This window comes from Carcharodon carcharias, chromosome 8, assembly GCF_017639515.1.
Source record: "Carcharodon carcharias isolate sCarCar2 chromosome 8, sCarCar2.pri, whole genome shotgun sequence".
Classification (NCBI taxonomy): domain Eukaryota; kingdom Metazoa; phylum Chordata; class Chondrichthyes; order Lamniformes; family Lamnidae; genus Carcharodon; species Carcharodon carcharias.
The window spans coordinates 161843139-161865757 of NC_054474.1; the positions used below are offsets into that span (position 1 = coordinate 161843139).

The window sequence follows — 22619 nt, forward strand, 5'->3', positions numbered from 1 at the left end:
CTCAAAAGCAAATAGAATGTTTAAACTAACACTATAATTATTTCGGTATAAGTTAACAATATCATGTTAAAACTGCACAGGATCAAGGCCACACCTTGAGAACTGTGTTCTGTTTTGTTAATCAATATACAAGAGGAACAATCAAGCCATGTAAGTGATACTGAGATCAGCCACAAGGTAATATCAAAGGAATGAGTTACAGAATCATTAAACAGTGAAGCAAAGGAGGCCATTCAACCCATCGAGTGTGCGCTGGCTCTTTTGAAGAGCAATCCAGTTAGTTCCACTGCTCTGCTCTTTTTCCATATCCCTGTAACTTCTTTCCCTTCAAAAATTTATCCAATTCTCTTCTGAAGGTTACTCTTGAATCTGTATCCAGTACTCTATCAGGCAATGTATTCCAAATTCTAACCACTTGTTACATTAAAAAGCTTTTCCTCATGTCATACAGTATATGTTATAGAACATAATAATTCAAGCTGAGGAACTTGTTTTAAACGGAATTATGAAAAAAATTCCCATGCTTTTTTCCTAATTTATATTTTGATTCGCTTTAGGTCTTCCTCTGTTACATACAAAGATTTACCTGCAGTCAGGAAGCAGTCAATCTTTTTAAATATAATTTTGATGAATCAAAATCTCATCCATACCTCCTAATTGGTAATTTTCAGAGTGAACTTCAATTATTTTGCAATCTGTGCAGTATGCACAAATTTTGATAAACCTTAAAATCTATTAAGCAAAATAATTGAAAATTAACTTTTAAAATTTCATAATGAATCTATTTTTAGGTATGGCACATTGACAAATAAATGATAAATAAATATTTACTGAGAAATATAGTGAATTTTTATATAGATTGTAGTAACTCACATTGTCAGTTTTTAAAGGGCTGAATATTTCATTGAGTGTTATGTTTACTGTCTAATTTTGCAGTGATCTTATCTAAAAGTAATGATGTCAACAAGGTGCTGCAGTGGCACAGAATGACCAATTACTATGTGATCAGAATTCAGTAATTGAGAGAAGGAGGAATTACTAGCAATAGTAACAATATTTTTAACATTGTTTTCATACATTAGTAGCTACAATTAGAGGATCACCACACTACTGATATATATTTTTAAATATCCCTCTCCACTTGCACATAATTTAAATTGCTTTTATAATGAAGCAAAATTAAATCATGACTAGAACTAAAATAGTGTCATTTAAAAAAAACTTTAATTTTCAATCTTCTCCTCTCTCAAACTTCTGCCAGATAAAAGGTACGGGTGACGTTTTGCTGCTCATTCATTTTTGCTGTTAAAATTTCAGAAAACTGATTGTGGGATACAAAATATGTTTAAAAAAAGCCAGTAAAATGTGCTTACTTTGGTAATTTTAGCTGTTTACAATCAAAATAAACTTTGCTGTACATGCACCTGTCCCTTCTGGAGATGAAGTCCCATCTTCACATTGAGGATACCCTCCATAGTGTGGCACTACTACCATGCTAAATGGGATAAATTTATAATATAACACAACTGGGCATCCATGAGGCAATGTGGGCCATAATCAGCAGCAGAATTGTATTCAACCGCAATCTGTAATCTCATGGCCGAGTGTATCCCCCATTCTACCATTACCATCAAGCCAGGGGATCAACCCTGGTTCAATAAAAAGTGTAGGAGGGCATGCCAGGAGCAGCACCAGGCATACCAAAAAATGAGGTGTCAACCTAGTGAAGTGACAACTCAGGGCTACTTGTATGTCAAACAGCAGAAACAACATGCAATAGATACAGCTAGGCAATCCCACAACCGATGGATCAAATCTAAGCTCTGCAGTCCTGCCACATCCAATCGCGAATAGTGGTGGGCAATTAAACAACTAACTGAAGGAGGAAGCTCCACAAATATCCTGATCCTCAATGATGGGACAGCCCAGCACATCACTGCCAAAGAGAAGGCTTAAGCATTTGCAACAATCTTCAGCCAGAAGTTTCGAGTGGATGATCCATCTTGGTCTCCTCCTGAGGTTCCCAGCATCATAGATGCCAGTCTTCAGCCAATTTGATTCACTAGACATGGGGCAGAATTTTACCCTTATCTGGTTGGCTTGGTGGGGGCGAGCGGGAGCAGTTTGGAAATTGAATGCCACCCGTGATCGGGCCATGACAGTGATTTCACGCTGGTGGGGCCAATTAAGGCCCGCCTAGCGTGAACGCCAGCTGCAGAATGTTTCAGAAGGGGTGGGCTGGGTGGGGACCTGTCGGCCGCCGGCTCCAATGGTGACTAGGCAACTGGTTCAAAAACTGCGCAAGCCGCTCCAGGGAGGCTACCCACATTGGAGTTGTTGCAACGACATGGCTGCAAACGAAGATATAGACGCCAGGCGGGAGGTGAGGTCAGCTGGCACTCGGTGCCATTTTTCCAATGAGTGCCTTGGCACTCCTGGAGGAGGTGAATGCCAGAAGGGACACCCTTGTCACCAGAGATGGGAGAAAGAGGCCACCGCACCTCACAAAGAGGGCATGGGGGGAGGTGGCAGCCTGGGTGAGTAGCCACAGTGTGGTGCCATGCACCTGGGTGGAGTGCAAGAAGAGGTTTAATGAACTACTGCGCTGTGAGTACTGCGTTGGCATGGGTCAGTGTGTTGGAAGTGTTTTGGGCTGGCCATTCGTGGAGCTCTGGGGTGTTAGAGTCTGAGTGCCAAATGGCCATGAAGCCAGAGCGGGCCAAGGGAGAGCGCCCTGGCTGCTTTGACTCAGTGCCTTGCACCACAAGGGCCACAACTTGGATGTGCCCTGCAAGGTGCTCCTCAGGTGGGGTTGGCCAGGCTGCAATGGCGTTGCAGGTAAAGAATGGACTAATCAATGCTCCTCTGTCCTTTCAGGAGAAGACATCCCATAAATGAGAGGTCATGGACTGGTGGAAGACCCCCACGCCTCCACATCCTCTCCAGGTACGAGGAGGCCTTGGACCTTGGTCAACTGGCCGCGGAGAGGCTGGGGTGTCAGACGAAGGTAAGAGTTCAGTGCACTGAAGTGAGAGTTTCAGATGCTGCAAACAATCTTGCGTAGTCTCATCATTGACGGGAGCCTCCAGACTGGATTTCTCATTGGTCACTGAAAGACGATGTCACCCTGGTGCAGATCTCCATTGTCTCACCAAGGTGCCTGGCATGCACAGTGACAGTGTGATGACTTAAACTAATAACATGTCCTTCTTCCCCCTTAGATCTGCCACCAAGCAGCCAAGGGCAGCACCTCCAGGGGCTAATCCTAACACCGGAAGACCACATGCTCCTGAAGCACCTGCGTCACACCCACTCTCTGAAGAAGGCACCAATGTAGATACCAGCACCTCGGTGGGCATTAGTTCGGCGGCTAGTATCTCAGTGCACATTGGTGGGGACACTTCATACTCGCTTGAGGTGCAGGCGGAGGCAGAGAGTGCCCAGGGCGCCGGCAGTCGGAGGACTGCTGGGGACCAGGAACATGCTCAGTCGAATGCTGATGATGAGCCTCTGGAGTCGTCCATTAGGCAGCAGATGCTGGATGTCCAGCAGGGTGTGCGGGAGGATCTGCTGGAGATCCATGAGGGTATGCATGCCATGGTCTCCGTTGTGGAGGAATTCCTGCGGAGCATCAGCACAGTGTTGACACTTATGGCCGAGCCCAATGCCTCCCCCATGGAGAGAGTGGCGAGTCTCATGGAGAGGCTCCTCCAGGAACAGAATCAGGGGTACCTGGGCTTGCACTTGATCCTGCAAGCCCTCACACAGGCACTGACCTCAGATGGTTAGTGTCCATGTGTGAGATGGATGAGGCACCCAGTATCCCAGCTAGGTGCCCATCCATCAATGGCGAGCTTACATTGTCGCACGAGCTGCTTGTTGTGTCTGCGGGCTCCTCTCAGGGCGCTCTGGATGATGGCAGCAGCTTCTCCGGCCCCTCTGCCAGTGACCGTGGCATCTGATGAGCCTGCGGCAACTAGGGAGATGCCAGCTGTAGCACTGGTCATCCCCTCCCAGGCCGGGCCATCACAGGGTCCAGTGGCCAGAGGACGACTGCCAAGGCAATCAAGGCAACAAGACAGCAGAGTCAGCAGGCTTTCTCCAAAGCTGGTGCCAACAAGGGGGGGTGCACCCAGACATAGCACCCATAAACTTAAGTTTAAAGCACCTTAAGCACAAGAAGAACTGGTCATGGGTGATCTTTTGTTCTCCCATTTTTTTTACTTTTTTTAAAACGGTGTGACAACCTGATATTGTTCTGTTCATAATCTGAGTGCCAACATTATATTACATTTGCTGTTGTGCTATTGGCCTGAGTATGCTTCATTCATTTTGTAGGTACAGAGTACACCAGTATGTAATGCTGGATGTGGGTGCCTTGAAACTTTATCGCACAGGCACTGAGTGTATTTTGAGGGAAAAGGAAAGCGTCATTTCTGAGGTCCACGTTGGTGTTGGTAGCCCTGGCATGAGGTGGTAGCACTTATTTGGCAGCCTAGCTGAAGAAGCGTTAGACCAAGGGGTCCCTGGTGTCCCTGCCTCCCTGGAGGTTACCGAGGGCTGCCTCCACACCCTCAATGTTCTCCTCACCATGCTCCTCTTCTGACTCACTACTGGATTCATCATCTGTGGCCTATGCAGCTGTGTCAAGATCATCTTCCTCCAGTGGATCCCCACTTGCCAGTGCCAGATTGTGGAGGGCACAACATGTAACCACTATTAGGGTCCACAGAGTCCAAATCCTGAGGGGGCCTTGGTGACACCAACGAGTCCTGAAAAAATGCATGGAAATGCCAAGAACGAAGCCCTGAACAAAGATTATGCTGCCAAGTACCAAGAAGCAACCAACAGCAAACTATCTCCAAAACTCCTCACTACTCACACTAGCAATGCTGCTGACCCTTTTTATCCCACCTGTGGACATGGTTTTGCAAATCGTGGGCTGCCTGTTTGACGAGTGAAAAATCTCAGGGGCAACATGAAATCGCCATCAACTGGGTTGTCAAAGGCCTTAACTGGCCTCTTAATTAATGGCGGGTGCAGCTCTGACTCCTGCATGCACCCACCTACCGAAATATCACACAAGTGTGTGATGACATCGCACGTCATTTAACGTTAGTTTGGGTCGGGCGCATGCCCGCCCGTCTAATGAGCGGAAAATTCTGCCCATGATATCAAGAAATGGCTGAAGGTACTGGATACTGCAGAGGCTATGGGCCCTGACAAGATTCCAACAATAGTACTGAAGATGGTCTCCAGAACTTGCCATGCCATATTCTTAGCCAAGTTGTTCCACTACAGTTACAATACTGGCATCCACACAGCAATGTGGAAAATTGCCTAAGTATATCCTATCCATTAAAAGCAGGACAAATCCAACAAGGCCAATTACCGCCTTATCAGTCTACTCTCGATCATCAGCAAAATGATGGAAGGGATTGTCGTCAGTGGTATCAAGTGGTACTTACTCAGCAATAACCTGCAGATGCTCACATTGGGTTCCACCAGGGCCACTCAGCTCCTGATCTCATTACAGCCTTGGTCCAACATGGACAAAACAGCTGCACTCCAGAGGTTAGGCGTGAGTGAATGCCCTTAACATCAAGGCAGCAATTGACTGAGTGTAGCATCAAGGAGCCCTGGTGAAACTAGTCAATGGGAATCAGGGGGAAAACGCTCCACTGGTTGGAGTCATGCCTAGCACAAAGGAAGATGGTTGTGGTTGTTGCAGGCCAATCATCTTGGTCTTAGGACATCAATGCAGGAGTTCCTCAGGGTACTGTCCTAGGCCCAACCATCTTCAGCTGCTTCATCAATGAACTTCCTTCCATCATAAGGTCAGAAGTGGGGATATTCGCTGATGATTGCACAATGTTCAGGAATATTCAGATACTGAAGCAGACCACACCCAAATGCAGCAAGACCTGGACAACATTCAGGCTTACGATGATGAGCAGGAAGTAACATTTGCACCACACAAGTGCCAGGCAATGACCACTTCCAACAAGAAAGAATCTAACCAACTCACCTTGATATTCAATATTCAATACTATTCCTTCACTGTTGCTGCGGCAAAATCTAGGGACTCCCTTCCTAACAGTACTGGGGGTGTACCTACACCACATGGACAGCAGCAGTTCAAGATGGCAGCTCACCATCACCTTCTCAAAGCCAACTATTGATGGGCAATAAATGCTTGCATGGCCAGCGGCGCCCACATCTCGTGAGGAAATAGTAAAAGAAAGCCTTCTGTTTTACACCATGGAATCTTGTGGCTTCATTTTTTTTTTAAAAAAAAAGGTTACTGGTTTCTACCGAGATCGTAACACCATATATAAAACATATCAAAGGGTTGCTGACTTGTGGATCAGCATTAAAACTATTGAAATAATAAAGGAAATTTTCAAACAGAATATGATTACCACACAAACTAAGGATATTTCTGCAAATAAAGGAGACAGCAAACCATTCTCCTCAGAAAAAAATGTTAGTCCACGCAGTACATTAGGCCTATGTTAATCAAATTAATTTAAATATATTTTTGGCTACAAGTAAATGTTTACTATGCTGTGGTCCGACAGGAATTCCCTGTATATCTGAGGCAGCAGGCCTCAAAAGGTATAGTTCGAAAGCACAACCGTTTCACCTAACAGAAAGAGGCCTGCCCTTGAGACATGACAGGCAAATGTTGACATAAAAAGTGAGACTGAAAAAGAAAGCAGGACACAGGAAGTGAGGTTCATATAGATAAGTGCATACCACATGACTCCGAACAGATAGGTATATACACAGATTGTATACAGTTAAAAATAGATATATTTACTAATGGAATTCCTGAGGTGTTAGTCATATAGACTTCAGTATGGTGCCTGATTGTAAATTTTAATTTCAATCCTGACCTGTACTTTTCTTAGGTAATATCAAATTATTGTAGCTATTCACAAACCACTGAGGGGAATTAGATAGGTTAGATTCTGGAAGACCAGGAGATAGAGGTATAAGAGATGCAAGCATAGAAATAGGTTAGATGTTAGGATGTACTACTTTTTGTGAAGAGTCCCTGACCTCTGAACAAGTAGTTGGCACTTTGTTACATTGTATGAACAACCACTATATTTCTGAAGGTTGCAGCTGGCTGCATTTTGGACAATTGAAACTTGTTGAGGATGAGAGACAAGGGACAGTGTTAAACAACTGAATCTCAAGATGGCAAAAAACACACCTAATAAAAATTATTTTAGTGATGAAGATGCTGAGCGTTGGCAATGTTACACAGGTGGAAAATAAGATTGTAATTCAAAGCATAACTTAGGGTGAAATAGAATGCTTTGATTTTGCAGTCTGAGGAAAAAGCCTGGCAGTGGAATAGAATTAATGGCTGCAGTCTTTTTGATGTTAAGTTTGAGAAAAAATATTGCTCAACTATGACTTAATGTCAGGCATGCAATCTGAACAACACAAGGTACTTGTGTAGTTGAGAGAGTTGGTGTATTAAAGCTAACTTCATGCCTACAGATGAAGGAGGGTCCTAAAGATGGAACTTCGGGAGCCTTGGGAGGTGTTGGGTTTTTGTTTAATTCTTTTGCAGGACATGGCCATCACTGGTTAGGCTTGCATTTGTTGCCCATCCCTAATTGTCCTTAAGAAGGTGATTTTAGCCTGCAGTCCATGTGGTGAAGGTACATTCACAATGCAGTTAGGGAGTTCCAGGATTTTGGCCCAGCGACAGCCACGATATAGTTCCAAGCCAGGATGGTGTGTGGCTTGGGGGAAACTTGTAGGTGGTGATGTTCCCATGCATCTGCTGCCCTTGTCCTTCTAGTGAAAGAGGTCACAGGTTTGGAAGATACCGTCGGGGGGTCTTGGTGATTTACTGCAATGCATCTTGTATATGGTATACACTGCTGCTACTGTGCATCCGTGGTGAAGGCACTGAATGTTTAAGGTGGTGAATGAGGTGCCAATCAAGCAAGGTACCTTGTCCTGGATGGTGTTGAGCATCTTAAGTGTTGTTGGAGCTACACTATTGCAGGCAAGGATAGTATTTCAACACACTCATGACTTGTGCCTTGTAGATGGTGGACAGGCTTTGGGGAATCAGGAGATGTATTACTCACCACAGAATTCCCAGATTCTGACCTGCTCTTGTAGCCATGGTACTTACATGGCTGGTCCAGTTTAGTTTCTTGTCAATAGTAACCCCCAAGTGGGGCATTCAGCAATGGTAATGACATTGAATGTCAAGGGTTCGATTGTCTCTTGTTGGAGAGGGTCATTGCCTAGCACTTGTCTGGCATGAGTGTTACTTGCCATTTATCAGCCCAAGCTTGTACGTTGCCCAGTCATTGCTGCAGATGCTTTTGGATAGATAGGAATGGAACTGCGCTAAAATGTCAGACTGCTCCTAAACTACCAAAATGCAAAATGTATCTTCTTGAACTTTACAGACATTATATATTTAAAGTACACAAATTTTCATGTGCATTTATTTTTAATATACCCATGAAGGTACATTCAGAATGACAGCGCTACTATTCACACCATTACCAGGAAAATTTAAATTGATACATAATTAGATTATCTCACCAGCAGAATTTTCTGACCCTATTGTCCAACCACCAAGAAATACATAACAGCTGCGTGTACTTGTAAAAGTTGTACTAACTACACTAGTTTAGTTTGTCCGTGTAGAAAACCCTCACTGATGAAATAATCTTCAACTGCAGTTTTGTAGCTCCAAGATATTTAAATTTTAAATAACCAATACACACCCGCTTTTGTGCTACCAACTCCTCTAGACTTTTCAGCTCTTCAACTGTTCTCAAAACTTGTTGTTGCATCCTTTCTTTTTCACTCTGTAATTGCCGTAATGACTCTTCAGCTATGAAAAATGACCATAAGCACAGCTTACATGAAAATGTGAACATTAAGCAGCATTATTATTAGTATTTCTTTGCTTTTTGCATTGTTTCACCTGGAACTCTCAATCACAGTAGGTTGGGAAATTTTCATTTTATGTTTCAGAAAACAAGCTTGCAATTGAAATTTCTCATGAAATTTAATACAGTAGAATCCATTCCCTCAACCACAGTAATGTAAAAGTCACACTCCTACTTTACAGTTCTTGTTTCATGGTTCTTTTCTGAGATATATACGTGTGAAAATACAGCTTTTGTATTACGTATTTCTTCATAGTGATCCAGTTATACTGACACACAGCATTACACCAATTTCACAACTTCAGTATAACACTATCAATATCAGAGAGCTTGGCAATTTCATTTGAAAATGAAATAGTTTGAAAAACAAATGAAGTTTACTTTATAAATGTCATCTGTGGGAAAATGAAACAGATGTTGAATTTTATAACTTCAAAACAAATTTATTTTCAGAAAATATACCTTTTTCAATACTAAAGTAAGGTCTTTGTGATTTGAACTTTATGTAACAATTTTAAAGAACTTTAAAAACGGTTTATTTCCCTGAAGGGTTCCAGTGGTGTCATTCTTAACATCAGACATGATAGTGAACATTAATGAGCTATTCAATGAGTAGATGAAATCACACTGAACCTGATTGACATTTCACCCAACAATATGCCCAAGTACACTTTCCAGAAGGGGGCCTTTGTTTGGCAACTTGTAGCAGAAATCATTGCTGATTTTATCCTCCACTAATCAGGTATTCCAAGGCCAAATGTCAGTGCTCTTACCAAGAACAAATAGACTAGGGATCAAAATTGGGAGATTCCTGGTTTCTCAGTTTTTGCATGATGCGCTGTAGCCCATTTATCATGTAAAAAATTCTTAGATGGGTTTAGGTCATTAAAGTAATTGATTAAAATATTCTTGAGAGTTCCACTCACTAAAATATGTCTAGTTTTTAAACACATTTTTAAAAACTTTTTTTTAAACAACTTTAATTGACCTTTCCCTATTAAATAAGAGCATAATTCTGAAATATAATTCTAAAATTCTTTACCTTCCTGAATTTTCTTTTCTTTATCTTCCAGCTGTACATCCAGTGCTTGATGAGGTTTTGCACTCATTTCGTCATTTTTTCCCTGATCATCCTCATCAAACTCAATTTTTCCAACTTTTCCATGCTGCACTGGATCAGCGATATGTTCCTCTTGAATGTAGAGGTTTCTCTTGTATCTAGCCTTCCCAATGTATGGGCTCTCATTAAGGATTTCTTCTAATTTAAAATTCTGTAAAATGGTTCAATTAAAAATAATATTTATGACTACACTTCAAAAGTACTTAATTGGCTGTCAATAATTGGGACACCCTGTAGCTGTGAAAGGTGGTATATAAACGTAAGTCTTTCTTTCCTTATGGTACAAGCTATTAAATCTAAGATCCAGTGACCTTTTGCACAAAATAAAAACACTAAGCCATGTCCAAAGGAATTTGTGAAAAGAACATTAATGAAGTTGTTGGTAAAATCACTCTGAGTGTGATAATGAATAGAAAATAAGAATACTGAATGTCACATCAAAGTGCTTATTAAGTACCAAAAAAAGGCTGAAGCGTGTGAAAATAAGAATGTAGATCTGTAACAGAAAATACAAAATGAAAAGAAGCAAATTATTAATGATTGTGTTCAGATTCTCAGAAAATTTGTTCTGACCCTCTTTTTGTGTCTCACATAGCATTCTGCAAATGAGCAAGTGAATCGATTTATTTCCAGAACTTTGCCAAATCACTCAAATTGGTTGCCAGAAGATATTCAAGAACCAGTTGTAACTTGTACAGGTGCATTAATTTTCTCTTACTCTTAGCTGGAAATAAGCTTCTGTTATGCATTCCATGTCAGGATATGGGAATCAGACAGGCAAGCCGGTTTGAGGCAGAGGATCAACCATGGTCTTATTGAATGGCAGAGTAGGCATGAGGGGCTGTATGGCCTACTCCTGCTCTTATCACTTAAGTTCTCCTTCCCTGTCTTCTTAAGCCAAAATCAAGAGCTTCCTTAGCAGTGAAATCAGAAAATTTACATTTCAAACTATCACTATGTTAGAATTATGCCTGCCCTGCTACTTCACAGTCTAATTGGAGAAAAAAATCAGTGTATTACTGTGTATTCCTAATGACTTCTTTGGAAACAAACCCCAAAAAACTGTACTTTGCTTTACTTTGCACTTGCATTTTAGTGTTTGAAAGATAAGCAAAAATCAACTTGCTGAAAATGATGGACTCAAATCAGGTAAAAAAAGAACCACAGGTGTAATTGTATGAATTGCTGGATGCGCAAACAGTTCAACACAGAATAGATAGGACAAGTAATCACATGCTTTGGTTTTGTGCCATCAGGTTTAACACACTTTCCATCAGATTTGGTCATCATCAATAGATAAGCAACCTAATAAAGTAAGATTATACATTACCGCATCTGGAAAGTGATGTAGTGGTTCAAACTTGGCATCAATCTTGTAAAATGCTAATTCCTGTTCCAGCTGATACTGCTTATGACAGGCCCGTGTTAACTCTGCTGTCTTCTGCTTCAGCTGTCGCAGAGGATAAATAAAAATATGAAAACTAAATACCAAAGCATTGTATTTATCATGTCTAACAAATGCAATTTTTTTTGTGAAATGTGTTCTTCCATCTCCTCTTGACATCTTAAAGTTGATTTGCTCCCACGTTTCTAAGGCAGAAGAGCAGGTGATCAGTCAATAACATAAAAAGCACTGTGAGACAATAGATTCAAGTGTGATGCTCCCCAGTAAAAGAGGTACCCATCTCCTTTGTTTCTGTTTAGTGATGGAAATTATCTTTCATTAAATCAGCATTCTAAAACATATGAAAACAATCAGCCAGATGTTTCCATGACAAGCGAAGTCTATCATTGCAAATCAAATGAATCAAAAGAAATTCTTTGATACTCGTAAGTAATGATTTCAAAGCCTAAAGTTATTTTCTGACAATTTTATTGGCTCCCTGTAGGTACGTATAAAGATGCTGTTTTCCATGTGGCAGTCACTATCCAAAAATCCTAATATTTTATGTGTGCAGATCGCTTATTTTAAACGACTAAATTTTGATATTTAACAGCTCAATAGATGAAATAATCACAGATTTCTCCGCCTTTTTTTGTTATTCAAATCTTTTTCAATACGTGTCAAATCACAAGCACACACACACACACAAGCAGTTAAAATTACAATAATGAACAGAGATCACACCTGGGATAATTTTGAAAATATTCCTTCTGTGATTCTTAACAATCTAATAAAAGTAGGAAACATAAATCTTAACTGACCTGTCAGTCCCATTAACTACACAAACTCTAAATCTACTCCTTATATATCCACCCAGCCTGAAGTTCTAAAACATAAGGGATAATATAAGGGGTCCTTCTCAGGATGGTGCCCAATGACTAGTGGAGTTCCGCAGGGATCAGTGTTGGGCCCACAACTTTTCATTTTATACATTAATGATCTAGATGAAGGAACTGAGGGCATCCTGGTTAAGTTTGCAGATGATACAAAGATAGGTGGAGGGACAAGTATTATTGAAGAGGCAGGGAGGCTGCAGAAGGATTTGGACAGGTTAGGAGAATGGGCAAAGAAGTGGCAGATGGAATATAACATGGGGAAGTGTGAGGTCATGCACTTTGGTAAGAAGAATAGAGGCATGGACTATTTTCTAAATGGGGAGAGAATTCAGAAATCTGGAGTGCAAAGGGACTTGGGAGTCATACTCCAGGATTCTCTTAAGGTTAACTTGCAGGTTGAGTCAGTAGTTAGGAAGGCAAATGCAATGTTGGCATTTATTTCAAGAGGACTAGAATATAAAAGCAGGGATGTGCTGCTGAGGCTTTATAAGGCTCTGGTCAGACCACATTTACAATATTGTGAGCATTTTGGGCCCCATATCTCAGGAAGGATGATCTAGCCCTGGAGAAGGTCCAGAGGAGGTTCACGAGAACGATCCCAGGAATAAAAGATTTAACATATGAGGAACATTTGAAAACTCTGGGTCTATACTTGATGGAGTTTAGAAGGATATGGGAGGATCTGATTGAAACTTACAGAATACTGAAAGGCCTGGATAGAGTGGACGTGGGAAAGATGTTTCCATTAGTAGGAGAGACTAGGACCCAAGGGCACAGCTTCAGAGTAAAGGGAAGACCTTTTAGAACAGAGATGAGGAGAAACTTCTTTAGCCAGAGAGTGGTGAATCTATGGAATTCAAAGCCACAGAAGACTGTGGAGGCTAGGTCATTGAGTGTATTTAAGACCGAGATAGATAGGTTCTTGGTTGGTAAGGGGATCGAAGGTTACGGGGAGAAGGCAGGAGAATGGGGTTGAGAAACTTGTCAGCCACGACTGAATGGCGGAGCAGACTCGATGGGCCAAATGGCCTAATTTCTGCTCCTATGTCTTATGTCCTCATCAATCTCCACTGACTCCAAGGTCCCCAATTAAAATTCTTCCAGGATCGCACCCTGACCTCTGAAACCTGCTGCCACCCTGTTTCCCAGCACTTTGTTCTGGTTTAAAGCTGGGACACTTCTCAATGTACCACCACTAGTGATAGATCCTCCAATCATTTCAGCCCCACATTATTGGTGCAATGTTTGGAAACTTTTATTCATTCACTGAATGTATTAATTTTTGACTGTTGCAAGATTCTTATTTCTATAAGCTGACCAGCATTTTTAACAGCATGTTTGATCTAGAGCACTAAAGCAAAGTCTTTCAGGTTTTCCAAAGGCATTAACCATAACAAATATTGTCTTCTGTTATAGCAATTATGTAATGTTTTATTTAATAAGAAGCTTCAGGCCTGATTTTGCACTCCAACCACTGAAATCCTTTTGTGTGATCCCTATTGCATGCAACAGGAGCACTACATGCTGCAATATCTGAAGAAAAGTGTGCAGTAAAGTCTCAATAGCTGGGGCAGAAAAAACTGCAGAAAAGCAACAGGTTAAAAAAAAGGAGTAAATTGAAACATTCAATAGGATAATGTTTTAGAATCATACAACTTGTTAGCATGGTTTTAGAAAAACTTTCAGTTAAAAACAAGTTGCTTGCACAAGCGGAAATAAAAAAAAATCTTGCAGCCGCCAGCATTTGCAAACATGCTAGCTGTTGTGCTTACTGCATGCAGGTAAAAGAGCAGTGCACAAAGTACAGCACAAATGTTGTTTTTGTTTAAACAAAAATTCTACATGTTTTAACATGCAGGCAGATCAGCTGATGACAAAAATAGATGAGCTGTACATTCTATTTTTCTACTGGCTACCTTCACTGGGAACAGAGATGCAGCACGCAGCGGGGAGAGTGTTGTGAATAACCAATGATACCAGCTAAAAGGAGAAAAGCAAGCACAGGTTGTCAGCACAATTATAAATATCTGTAAAGAGTGTAAAAGTATACATAGCATATGTCCCTTCCAGAATTGATGGCAAACTTGATTCTATTCTTCATATTGGTTACGCTTTTGAACACCTCAAAGCCATACACAACTGATGACACAACAATTCATTATACATTATCAGATTTATCTAAGCACATTCATCTGACAGACAGACTTCTGCTGTCAAACTCAGAGCAGGATTTCAAGCTCAGATACTTCACTTTAACAATACAGATCAAAAATTTTATTGAAGAAGTGAACTCTGAGATGCTTTATGTAACATTCTAGTCTATCGATCCCAAATAAGGTGAAACAAAAGGGGCTGAATTTAGTGGAGCCTGCCAGAGAAAGCATAAGGGCAGGTGCTGAAAGAATCAGTCAGGAGTACCCATTTCCGATTCTGGTGTAGGGAAAACAGTCCCTAATTAATTTGGGGGCGGGAAAGGCCCGCGTGGGAATCCCATACATTGGCCGTGGGATACCAATTAGGCTCATAAATGAGCCACTTAAAACCAATTACCTCTGAGCCCACCAGAGTTTAATGGTAGTGGAGAGATTAACGGGTCTCCCCTGGTTCCCGGAGGCTGCCCAGCAAACCCTGTTGGGTTTGCCTGCAGCTTCGTGAGGGCAAGGCCTTGTTGACAGGAACTCTGCGCCCAATCGATGGACAGGAATGGAAGTGGGGTGGTGAAACCGCACCCCCACCCGCACCCCCACCCCCAACCATTACCTTGGACCCCCCGTCCCCGTGACACCATTCTATCAATTTGGGCAGTATGCAACACTCGTCAAAAAAACCATTGTTAACATTGTTAAAAGTTTGAATTACTTGGAGCTTTGTTTTCAGGTTAACATCTCCACCAGAGATTTTGAGTGACTGGAAATGTTCCCACTCCTCTGAAGTTACTTCGTCAGGGGTGCAACATCACATTTAAACACAGGTTTCATCATGCCATCAGCAGCTGAGGAATTTCCAGATGATTGTGCAACTGTGCTCATGGATTCAGTCCAACAGAACCTTCTGCATTGATACCTCACTCTCCAAGCCTCTTGCTACGCATGTAGGAGGAAGGCACAGCTGAGGTACTAAATTAATACTTTGCATCCGTTTTTACCAAGGAAGGAGATGCTGCCAAAGTCGTGGTGAAAGAGGAGGTAGCTGAGATACTGGGTCAGCTAAAAATTGATAAAGAGGAACATTTGAAAGGCTGGCTGCAATTAATGTTGATAAATCACCAGGACCAGATCAGATGCATACGAGGATGCGGAGGGAAGTAACAGTGGCAATTGCTGAGGCACTGGCCACAATCTTTCAACCCTCCTTAGATACAGGGATGGTGCCAGAGGACCGGTGAATTACAAATTCTACACTCTTGCTCAAAAAAAGACACAAGGTTAAACCCAGCAACTACAAGCCAGTAAGTTTAACCTCGGTGGTGGGAAAGCTTTTAGCAACAATAATCCAGGTCAAAATTGACTGTCACTTGGACAAATGTGAATTAATTAAGGAAAGATGATTTGTTAAGGGCAAATCATGTTTAACTAATTTGATTGGGTTCTTTGATGATGTAACAGGGAAAGTTGATGAGGATAATGCAGTTTACTTGGTGCACATGGACTTCCAAAAGGCATTTGATGAGTGCCACATAACAAGCTTGTCAGCAAAGCTAAAGCCCATGGAATGAAAGGGAAAATGGCAGAATGGATACAAAGTTGGCTGAGTGACAGGGAACAGAATAATGGTGAATGGTTATTTTTCGGACTGGAGTGAGACTCCCCAGGGATCAGTATTAGGACTACTGCTTCTGTTGGTATATCTTAATGACTTAAACTTGGATGTGCAGGGTACAATTTCAAAATTGGCACAAAACTTGCAAGAATTGTGCACCGTGAGTATTCACCAAAGAGAAGGACTTAGCGGTCGATTTGACTAGGGAAGAGTGTGTAGATAGCCTGGATCATGTTGAGATCAAAAAAGAGGAGGTGTTAGGTGTCCTGAAGAATATTAAGGTGGATAAGTCCCCAGGGCAAAATGGGATCTACCCCAGAGTACTGAGGGAGGCAAGGGGGCAGATTGCTGGGGCCTGGACAGAAATCTTTGTTTCCTCACTGGCTACAGGTGAGGTCCCAGAGGACTGGAAAATGGCCAATGCTATTCCTTTGTTTAAGAAGGGTAGCAGGGGTAATCCAGGAAATTACAGGCCAGTGAGCCTCACGTCAGTGGTAGGGAAATTATTGGAGAAGATTCTTCCTTACATGATTTACTACCATTTGGAAGCAAATGGGCGTATTAGTGAGAGGCAGCATGGTTTTGTGAAGGGGAGGTCGTGTCTCACCAAGTTGATCGAGTTTTTCGAGGAAGTGACAAAGATGATCGACGATGGAAGGGCAGTGGATGTTATATACATGGATTTCAGTAAGGCCTTTGACAAGGTCCCTCATGGCAGACTGGTACAGAAGGTAAAGTCACATGGGATCAGAGGTGAGCTGGCAGGATGGATACAGAATTGGCTTGGTCATAGAAGACAAAGGGTAGTAGTGGAAGGGTGCTTTTCTGAATGGAGAGCTGTGACTAGTGGAGTTCCACAGGGATCAGTGCTGGGACTGTTGCTGTTTGTGGTATACATAAATGATTTGGAGGAAAATGTAACTGGGCTAATTAGTAAGTTTGCAGACGACACTAAGGTTGGAGGAGTTGCAGATAGTGAAGAGGATTGTCAAAGGATACAACGGGATATAGATCGGTTGGAGACTTGGGCAGAGAAATGGCAGATGGAGTTTAATCCAGACAAATGTGAGTTAATGCATTTTGGAAGGCAGGAATTATACAGTAAATGGCAGAACCCTTAAGTGCATCAGCGGGCAGAGGGATCTTGGCGTACAGGTCCACAGGTCACTAAAAGTGGCAACGCAGGTGGATAAGGTAGTCAGGAAGGCATATGGCATGCTTGCCTTCATAGGCAGGGGTATTGAGTATAAAGCTGGGAAGTCATGCTGCAGCTGTATAGAACCTTGGTCAGGCCACACTTGGAATATTGTGTGCAATTCTGGTGACCACATTACCAGAAGGATATGGAGGCATTGGAGAGGGTGCAGAGGAGGTTTGCCAGGATGCTGCCTGGTCTGGAGGTTATTAGCTATAAGGAGAGGTTGGAGAAACTTGGATTGTTCTCACTAGAGCGACGGAGATTGAGGGGTGACTTGATAGAAGTTTACAAAATTATGAGTGGCATGGACAGAGTAGATAGTCAGAAGCTTTTTCCCAGGGTGGAAGAGTCAATTATTAGGGGACATAGATTTAAGGTGAGAGGAGAAAACTATAAAGAAGATGTGCGAGGCAAGTTTTTTACGCAGAGGGTAGTGAGTGTCTGGAATTCACTGCCAGAGGAGGTGGTGGAAGCAGGTACGATAGTGGTGTTTAAGAGGCAGCTTGACAAATACATGAATAGGATGGGAATAAAGGGATATGGACCCCGGAAGTGCAAAATGTTTTAGTTGATGGGCAATATGATTGGCGCAAGCTTGTAGGGCCAAAGGGCCTGTTCCTATGCTGTACTTTTCTTTGTTCTTTGTTCCACTGTTAGACCTCAGTAGTACATGGACAAGTTGGTGGAATGGGCCGACAAGTAGCAGATAAAATTTAATGCAGAGAAGTGTGAAGCAATGCAATTTTTTAGGAAGAACAAGCAGAGGCAATATAAAACAAAGGATACAATTCTAAAGGGGGTGCAGAAGCAGAGGAATGTGGGGGTACATTTGCACAAATTGTTGAAGGTTAAGAAAGCGGTTAATAAGGCACACAGGATTCTGAGCTTTATAAATAGAGGCATAGAGTACAAAAGCAAGGAGATTATGGTGAACCTTCATAAAACACTGGGCTGAATTTTCCCCCCTTCAGGTGGTTGTGTGGGGGTGGGCAGGAGCGAGCGCGAACCCGATAGACGCCATTTTATGTGGGCGGGCCAGTTAAGGCCCACCCAGCGTGACGCACACTCAGAAAGGCTGAGCGCTCCCTGTGCAGGCGGGGGAGGGGATTCCGAGTCGAGGCATGCACACGAAAGAGAGATTAGTTTAAGTCTTGAAAACTGTAATAAAGGTGAAAAAAAATTTTAAGGACAGGTCCCCTCATGTGAAACTGTCACATGAGCTGGGACATGTCCATTCATTTTTTGAAAAATTTTTAATTTAATTAATGAACCCTTCAAGAAACCTCATCCCGCCCATGGATGAGGTTTCATGAAAAACACGAAGGCTGCCTGGGCTCTTTGCCTACGCAACCCTAGGGTTGGACAGGCAGCATTCTTAACAGCTTTAATGATTTTGTTAATGGCCTTAATAGGCCTTTGACAGTTCGGCGGGTGTGCGGCTGACATGGCTGCGCGCCCACCAAACTGACAATCTAAATGACGTGCGGTGACGTCGGGACACCCGCCCGACATCACAGCGCATCATTTTACATGTCGGCAAGCGGGCCCCACCCCCGCTCGCCGACGGGAGAATTCTTCTCACTGTTTCAGCCTCAACTGGAATACTGTTCAATTCTAGGCACCACACTTTAGGAAGGATGTGAAGGCATGTGACAGGGTGCAGAAAGGATTTACCAGAATAGTTCAAATGAGAAGCTGGAACTATTCTCCTTACAGGAGAGAAAGTTGAGAGGAGATTTGATAGAGGTGTTTAAAATCTTGAGGGATCTGGGACACAGTAGCTGGGGAAAATTATCTCATTGGCAGAAGAGTCATGAATCAGAAGACACTGATTTAGCATGATGAGTAAAAGAACCAGTGGTGACATGAGAAACTTTTTTACTCAGCAATTTTTATCATCTGGAACACACTGTCTTAGACTGTGATGGGGGAAAACTCAATTGTCCAAAAGGGAAATGGATATTATCTGAAACAACAAGATTTGCAGGGCTATGAGAAAAAGGAGGAGGAGCGACACCGGATGAGTTATGCCCACACAGAGCTGGCTATGACACTGTGGACTGAATGGTCTCTTTCTATGCTTTAACCATTCTAATGTTATTAATTTAAAATCATACCAGTTCATTCTTGGTCTCCACCTCTCTCTCCAGTTTTTTGCAGTTGTTCTTCTGTTGTTCTTGTTCTTGTTTAAGTGATTTGTTCAATTGTTCTTGCTTTCTAATGTTCTCTATTGCCTTAGATTGCTCCTCCTCCATCTGCTCAATCTCTTTCATCTTCCTTCTGAGATCCTTCTCAAGTTTCTCTAGTTCTTCTGCATCGACACAGGAAAAACAAAATAAATTGCAAACTTGACTATGACTTTGGCCTTAACATTAACTTCAATTATTTCAGACAATCAATATTATAATGTCCATTGCTGACATTGGAAGAGTGTGTCGGCATTTGGAGAAGAGATTTTGGACGGTGCTTATACGTGGATAACTGTAGCTGGAACACCATGCTGACGAGTTGGGGGTCGGTGGGTGGGGGGGTAATCTTGATATTGTGTTGGATTGCATTTTCTTCTTCTTAGGCTCCTGGTACAACTTACCAACTTCTGCTATTTTTTACTTCCTACCCCATGTCACTGCCACAGCTATTAACACATTCTTAAATGCCTTTTTTAATCATGCTTATTATCTCATGTTAATACGACCACAGTATTTAATATCATCTCCTTTTTATGTCATTCTAAGCATATTTAATCTCTCTCATGTGTTTATTTTGTTTTTCCTTGCCCTTCCATTCCCTTTGTTCTGCTCCTTCTTGAATGATGTTCATCTTTAATTTATTTTCTCGTTCTAATGAAAGGTTTTGCCTAAAACATTAACTTTTCTGTTCTCCCTACAGATGTTACATACATACAAACATACAAATTAGGAGTAAGAGTAGACCACTTGGCCCCTCAAGCCTGCTCTGCCATTCAATAAGATCATGGCTGATCTGAATGCAACCTCAACCCCACATTCCTGCCTATCCCTGATAACTGTTCACCCCCTTGTTAATCAATAATCTATCTAGCTTTACCTTAAAAATATTCAAAGACCCTGGACAGGATTTTCTGCACCCGCCCGCCACTGGGATCTTCCGGTCCTGCCACAAGTCAATGGACTTCTGGCTGGGGCGTCGCCTCGCCTGCGGAGGGTCCCACCCATGACGGGGCCAGAAAATCTCAGCCTCTGCTTTCACCGTCTCTTGAGTGAGAGAGTTTCAAAGACTCACAACCCTCAGAGAAAAAATTTCTCCTCATCTGTCTTAAATGAGCAACCCCGCATTTTTAAATAGTGACCCCTAGTTCTAGATTCTCCCACAAGAGGAACCCATCCTCTCCACATCCACCCTGTCAAGACCCCTCAGGATCTTAAAGGTTTCAGTTAAGTCACCTATTACTCCTCTAAATTCCAGTGGATACAAGCCTAACGTGTCCAGCCTTTCCTCATAAGACAACCCACCCATTCATGGTATTAGTCTAGTAAACCTTCTCTGAATGGATTCTAACTCATTTACATCTTTACATGTTTGTGTCGCAATGACATTACGACTTCATAATTGACCTGCTAATTATTTCCAGAATTAATTTGTTTCAGATTTTCAGCATTTGTAATTTTTCTGCTTTTTTAGCTATTTCCAAAATGTAGTTTTTAAAAATTAACAAATAAAACATTAGTTGCATCTTCCACAGATAGCAAAAGTTGGGTCTTTGATATTAAAATTTCTTGTTTCCTAATCTAAACAGGTAATCTTTTCAGTACCCCTTTAAAAAAATTACTTAATATATGATTGATTTTTTAAAAATTCAACTGTAAGTGCTGATGACATAATTTGGAGCTGGGATGCTATTTACAGTGTAAGGAAGTTCAAACAACTGAAACAATTAAAATAATATGAAGTAAGATTAAGTACATGGATTAATGTTTAATGCATACCAATAATAACTTGGCTCCTTGATAATTACAAGCTCTGTGACTCTTCCCAAACATATTCTCACAAATAAATCATCAGATCTTACTATTTAAGCAATTAAAAAATCTAAACTAAAAGCACCAAAAGAGCTATTACATTAATTATAAATTAAAAGGAAATCCATGAAAAGTTGAAATCTGAAATGAAAACTGAAAATGTTGGAGATGCACAAGTTTTTATATTTAAAGGGCCTAAACTTAGACAAAGTGTTCTTGACCTCCAGATTTAAATGGCTAATTTAATTTCACAATTATTCAAACATGGTTAAAGTATTCTTAGGATAAAATCATACATGTTTCAGAACTTATTTTACCCAAATTAAATCGTTCATGAGCCTCTTGCCTCTCCTGGATAGTTACTGGCTGTCCATCCAAGCAATTCAACGTACGTAAATGGTATATGACATACAACCGATAATGTGGAAGGCGAGCAACGGGATTATCTGCCAGAGTTAGCGACATCAACTCTTTCAGAGGTTTCAGTTTAGTTACATCCTGGAGCTAAGACGTAAAACAGGAAAATTATTAGGTCATCCACAAGAAATACATCAAGTATCTTACAAATGAAATCACAAGATTAATCTTCTGGTCTAAACAGAAACATCATTTTGTCATCACAAAAAAAACACATATATTCTGTTTAAAACAATTGCCAATAAGAAAATTTGGGCTCTTAAATACATAATTCAGAGTTCCCAAAGGCCAAAACAAATAAGTTTTAGTTCACTTTTACTTATTCCCTTGCCCCCTCCTGTCCAGCTATTAAAAGGAAATGCACAAATTACAGGTTAATTACTAACAGCAGATTTTCCAGTTATGTTGTGACCAAACAAAGTAATTTTCTTTACAAACTTGATGAACAAAAGTGCCCTTAACCCCAGATGTACAAGGTGCTTTTTTTAAATCCCAGGGCAGGATTTTTAGATCGGTGGGCCCGGGAGCGGCCGGGGAACGCATTTAACAGCCAGCCAGCGTGAAGGGCGTGCTGAAAGGCCCAGTGCTGCCAAGGTGGGGGCAGGAGGACGGCGAGCTGCTTCAGGGAGCTGAAGAATTTAAATGCAAAAAATAAAGATTTTAAAAACCGGGAAAAATGCCCTCGCATCAGAATCAGTCACTGGAAAATATGAATGTTGAAAATTCCGTCAAAACATCTTTATTTTTTTTTTTAATTAATATTCGAAACCTCATCCCGCCCTTGGATGAGATTTCCTGAAAACTGCAAAGGTCGCCTGGCAGATTTGTCCACCCACCAATTGTAGAGTTGGATGGGCAATGAAAAATCTCAGTTAATTACGTCTTTAATGGCCTTAAAAGGCCTCTTA

At 41.7% G+C, this 22619-nt stretch overlaps 1 protein-coding gene across 1 annotated transcript in view; it reads right to left on the minus strand.

The window, feature by feature from the left end:
* Nucleotides 1-22619, minus strand: part of cntrl (centriolin) — a 132081-nt gene that overhangs the window by 90093 nt on the left and 19369 nt on the right. Inside the window, exons 6-10 of the mRNA XM_041193665.1 lie at nt 21612-21798; nt 19414-19607; nt 11390-11509; nt 9982-10210; nt 8772-8881 (exon numbers count right to left, since the gene is read on the minus strand). Of these exons, the coding sequence (XP_041049599.1) occupies nt 8772-8881; nt 9982-10210; nt 11390-11509; nt 19414-19607; nt 21612-21798 (840 nt within the window). The remainder of the gene's footprint in view (nt 1-8771; nt 8882-9981; nt 10211-11389; nt 11510-19413; nt 19608-21611; nt 21799-22619) is intronic.